At 42.6% G+C, this 5,479-nt stretch overlaps 1 protein-coding gene across 1 annotated transcript; it reads right to left on the minus strand.

The window, feature by feature from the left end:
- Positions 1 to 1,546: 1,546 nt before the first annotated feature.
- LOC117439324 (putative nuclease HARBI1) lies at positions 1,547 to 3,694 on the minus strand. Its single transcript, XM_034075222.2, has 4 exons — positions 3,669 to 3,694; positions 2,233 to 3,066; positions 1,918 to 2,123; positions 1,547 to 1,825 (listed from the first exon to the last, which is right to left on the minus strand). The coding sequence occupies exons 1-3, from the start codon at positions 3,684 to 3,686 to the stop codon at positions 1,920 to 1,922; spliced, it is 1,056 nt and encodes a 351-aa protein (XP_033931113.2). The 5' UTR covers positions 3,687 to 3,694; the 3' UTR covers positions 1,547 to 1,825; positions 1,918 to 1,919.
- Between the last annotated feature and the right edge of the window lie 1,785 nt (positions 3,695 to 5,479).

A 5,479-nucleotide genomic window follows, 5' to 3' on the forward strand; every position in this document is an offset into this window, starting at 1 on the left:
CATATCCCAGGATGCAATGGGCGACGGTGACGAATGAGTTATTTAAAAATAAAATGGCTTCTCACGGGACGGCAACGGCTGAAGCTTCGGCGGGAGCCGGATTTGTTTTTAAATGTAAGTATAGGGTTTCAACTCACCCAAATAGTAAACGACATGAAACAGTAAACCGATTTGTTTTATTTAAAGATACGGGCGATTGGAGATGTCTTCTTTGTATACATAAAATAATATGAAGTGAAAATATTTCGACATGTTGTAAACCAGAACCATGGTTTTCATATTGTTGGGATTAATTATAAAGCTAATTTATTTATTTAACTGCTTTTGTTACACAAATCTTACTGCAAACATTTGTTTTGATAGGGAGCAAGGAGCAGACTGCTCAATTCATCCAAATGCGAGGGGATAATGAATCCCTCTTCACCGGGGCCAAATTCTCCGCGGCCATCGCTTGGAGGTAAGGCACAATATCCAGTTTGTATCGTTCTTATTTTATGAATCATCCCTCATTTCATACACTCCATTCTAATAAAACAACTAATATTGTCTAGTCCCGGGACTTCTTATGTTTACCCATCTGCTTACCGTTAGTTCTTACTGCGTACCGGCACCTCATGACGCATCTAGGTACGCATATTTGTTGTGTTTATGCTCAGTTGCAACACCCACCCAGTAGTAATATTATATTATAGTAGTATCTTTTTAATTACTGAATCAAAGATATGAGGATAAGGATAGAGGGAGTCGTATGTTGTACAGATTGTAAAGACCTTTGAGCCAAATTCTTGTTTTTGGGCTGTATACATAAAATGTACTTGAAACAGTTGCTGATTTAGAGTACTGGCACCTTTTTTATTTCAATTCAAGCACTGGGGATGTCTCCATGCCACCATTAAAAAAAGAAAAAGAAGATTTCTTCCTAAGTGTGTATCCTTAGTTGTGACATTGTTATTGTTTTATTCATAATACTAGATGTTGTACTATTCTCTCTGTGATTAGGACGGTTTTGGAAGATATGGGCCTGCAGGGAAGTGTAACTCCCCTGCAAGCTAAGAAGAAGTGGGACAATCTGAAAAAAAGATATAAAGTATGTGAGTTTTACAAGTTAATAAACACATTTGCTGACATTTGTTTATCTGCTGGTGTTTTTTTTTGTAATGCCATGATTGTTTTACTCTGCCTTTAGGATTGCAAATACCCAGGGTCAGGAGAGGGAGTCGGTGGGAAACCCACTGCTGCAACTTGGCCGTGGTTTGTCCAAATGGATGAGATATTAGGACAGAGGCCCTCTATCTGCCCGCCTGTCCTAATATCCTCTATTCCAGAGGACACGCCACGGCCAAGTTCAGCAGTGGGGGACCAAGAGGAGGACGAGGAAGAGGATCAGGTTGAGGCAGGGCCATCCCGGCCTAAAAGGAAGAGAAATGATGGGCTCATGGACCTCATCAGAGAGGATATGAAGCAGCAGAGGGAGGAGAACAGGGAAAACCTTAACAGGCTTTTTTCTCTCCTAGAAAAATTAGTAAATAATATGTAATGAGCAATATGAAACTTATAATTTATTTGATGGAACAACATACAAATGAAACAACATACAAATAAAACAACATTTAAACTATATACACATTCAGGCTGAGCAGGGAGTCCCAGGTGGTGCTGCTGGACCTGGCTGCCACAATTAGGACCCTGGTGTGCTCTGATGGTGGGTGGGGCATCATGCAGGGTGGTCTCCAGAGCTGTTGGGGATGCTTCTCTCCACAGTACATCGGATTGTCCATTAGGGCTAGGGTTCGCAGGGCGGACGCAATCGACGGCTGCCATGTCACTAAGATGTTTTCAGCAGCAGATAAGAACAAAAGATGTATATAAATATTGCACACGGTTATTTGATCACAGCTCGTCAATTGTTTTACATACCTTTACACATAATCGTGGTCACCAGGAACCTCCTCCAGGGCAGACACCTCCGCAGACAGTTGGTCCCGCCAAGGAGCACCACTGACTGCCTCCAACACATTCTCCCCCTCATCCTCCGCTACATCCTCCACAGTGTCCTCTTCTGGGGCCATGATGTCGCCGGCCCCAATACAGATGTTGTGGAGGACGGCACATGCTGTTATGATCTGAAATTTAAAAATTGGCAGAAATATATAAATATATATATATATGTTATACCTCATGTTAGATCTACTCTTCAGTATTATCAAAATGTCCTAATGAGTGATTACTTACTTGAGGAACGAAGGTGTGGTGCACCTCCAGCGCTTGCAGGAAGATACTCCTGAATCTTGTCTTCATCACCCCGAAGGCACGCTCGATGATGGAGCGTGCCCGGGAGTGATGGCTGTTGAAGCGCTGGGGTCCCACACCTTGCAGCGGCCGTTTGTATGGAGTGATGAGGGGGAGTGGATGTTGGAGGCAGGGGTACCCCCCGTCTGCGAGGATAAAGTGCCCTGGAGGAGGGTAGAGTGCCTGCCGATAGAGTGGGCTGTGGCGGAGCACTCTAGAGTCATGGACTGACCCAGGCCAGCCCACGTACGTGTCGATGAAGCGGCCCTGATGGTCACAAACAGCCTGCAGCAAAATTGAGCTGAACAGTTTTCTGTTTCTATAACAGTGACCATCAGGGCCGCTTGGTGGCACGATGCGGACATGGCAGCCGTCGATTGCTCCAGCAGCTTTTCTGAAGGCTCTGTGTCTGGCCAGCCCTGCGAACCCACGCGACACAGCCTCCAGGTCTTCTGCTGTCCTGGGGAGGTGGATGACCTGGTGGCAAATGGCCACCACCTCCTCAGTCACTCTGTGGACAATCCGGTGTACCGTGGATCTAGGCATCCCAAAAACTCTGGAGACCACCCTGCATGATGCCCCACTTGCCAGCCAGAACAGGAACACCAGGGTCTCAATTGTGGCCCCCCATCCATGTCTCCTGTCCTGACCCAGGAGTTCCAGCAGCACCTTCAGGGACTCCCTGCTCAGCCTGAAATCAGGGCGTGTGTCCTGGTCATTAAAAAACCTGCCCAGGACAGGGACGCTTAAGTTGATCCTGCAGTACAGGGGCCTTGGCTGGTAGAGGGAAAGGTTGAGAAAAAAGGGTTAAATAAGTGAACAGCATTTTTGTTCTTTGTTTATACATATCTATTGACATGTTTATATATATATATATATATATATATATATATGTTTATTGATATATACACACAAAAATATATACATATATATATACATACTTATATATGTATATATATATATATACTCAAGCTATACTCAACCTGAAATAAAATTTGTATCAGTATTATGCTAATAACATTACTGTTAGCTAAAAATACAGTACATACATATATTCTGTGTTTGTGTATAAATATATCTCTATAGACATGTTTATATATATACACAAGCTATACTCAACCTGAGAAATAACATTTTAAACATGTATTATAGGCTAATATTAACATTACTGTTAGCTAAAAATACAGTACATACATATATTCTGTGTTTGTGTATAAATATATCTCTATAGACATGTTTATATATATACACAAGCTATACTCAACCTGAGAAATAACATTTTAAACATGTATTATAGGCTAATATTAACATTACTGTTAGCTAAAAATACAGTACATATATATTTTATATAATATGATAATATATATAAGTATCAGTACCTGGACATGGTCTTCCATTAATTTGAAATAGATGGTGCGCCTGGTGTGACCTTGGGAAATTGAATTTAACATATTGAACATCACCAAAAGAAGTACTATCTCTGACTCCATATTGAACCGTTTGAAAATATTTTGCCTAATGTCAGAAATTATTACAGGCACTTCTGACTGCAGCTGGTTGCTATGCGACGCGGGCGGCAAAAGGTAGGGATAACGGCCGGTGACGTACCAGGAAATGCTCCGTAGACCGTCTCATTTCGCATTCCGCGGAGGACCCACGTCGGTTGGGTCCTCCGCGGAATTCAAAGGCTGGGTCCTCAGGAGGATGCAGCCGCTGAATTGGGACACAGCTCATGTCTGTACTCCCTCGTGTAAACATTGAGCATACTAGTCGAACCTAGTGAACTATTGAGTATCCTAGTAGATCCTAGAAACCTTTTTCTTTGTAAAGTATGTTCGTACTAGTGATGGCGAGATGAAGCCTTATGAAGCTTTGAAGCTTTCGAGCCAATTGGTTCGCAAAAGGGTTCATCTCATGAGGCTTCATCATGGGCTTCATTTGAACACAAACCCCCCTGTTGGTCAAAGTGTGTAAAACAGGCAGATTGGACATCTCAACAGTGTGCTCTATCATACCGAGTTCCCATTGAGTAAAGCCTTAGAATAACTCTAAACAACGAACATTAAATCATATTTTCATGTTAACAATATTGTATTTATTCCAGTTTAATGATTGTGATTGAAAAGCCTAAGGAGGCTGGTACACATTGCAAAGAGGGATTTGTATTCCTTAATAATATTCATAAACTTGTTGTAGCCTGAGAAAGGCTAAACCATATCAAAGAATACATTTATTAACTACATTGTCTCATTTAGCTGTAGCTTTTCTAAACAACAAAAAAATACATATTGTTCAGTCGTTGAACCAGGGACCCTGCGGTCATGAGTCAACTGCTTTCCAGCTGAGCCACAGCACACACACTAAAGCTCCCTGAAAACACTGCAAGATATGTATTCCTGTATTTATTGATGTTTGTATTGATGTTTTTATTCCTACATTTATTTATGCTTGCATCCATTTGTACTTATGACATGTTCCGACCTCCATATAAGTGAGGGTCTGAGCTCTCTTATTTCCATTATGTCACCGGGCCCGGGTACAGGAGGTGTAATATGGTTCTTGTTATACATCCATGGGTATTATGAGCGTTGTGGTTCAACCATAGACTGTATGGGTTCAACGGTTCAACCGATCTGAATCGCTTCGTGAAGCAGTCACGTGGTGTCGACAGGCAGCGAGGCTTCGTTTGTCATCGATGACGTCACTGACCCAAAACGATACAAGCCTCGATACATGCTTCACAAAAAGCTTCGGGGATTACTCGACACACGCTCCGAAGCCTCGGCGCAATACGTAACATCACTAGTTCGTACTATTAGTTGAACCTAGCAAACTTTTGAGTGTCCTCGTTGATCCTAAAACCTTTTTGCATATTAAAAGGTATTTTTTGAAATCAAGAAAGAATCGTGCATCTGAGTCTTTGTGAGTCCTTCGTGTCAGAACGAACCGACCAAACAAGATGGACTCAGCCGATTCCACCGTGTTAAAGACGGCTTTGCAGGCGCAAGGAACACGCCTGCATCAACATGAGGAACAGCTGACAACAATGAATCAGGGGGTTCAGGACTTAAATGCCCGTCAGCACCACTTCCAGTCAACAGTGACAACGGAAATAAATCACCTGGCGGAGAAAATGCGTGACATACTTACGCACCTCGAGGCACGTCCTGCTGTTCCTGCGGCAGAGTTT

The sequence above is a fragment of the Pseudochaenichthys georgianus genome, chromosome 23 (assembly GCF_902827115.2).
Source record: "Pseudochaenichthys georgianus chromosome 23, fPseGeo1.2, whole genome shotgun sequence".
Taxonomy (NCBI): domain Eukaryota; kingdom Metazoa; phylum Chordata; class Actinopteri; order Perciformes; family Channichthyidae; genus Pseudochaenichthys; species Pseudochaenichthys georgianus.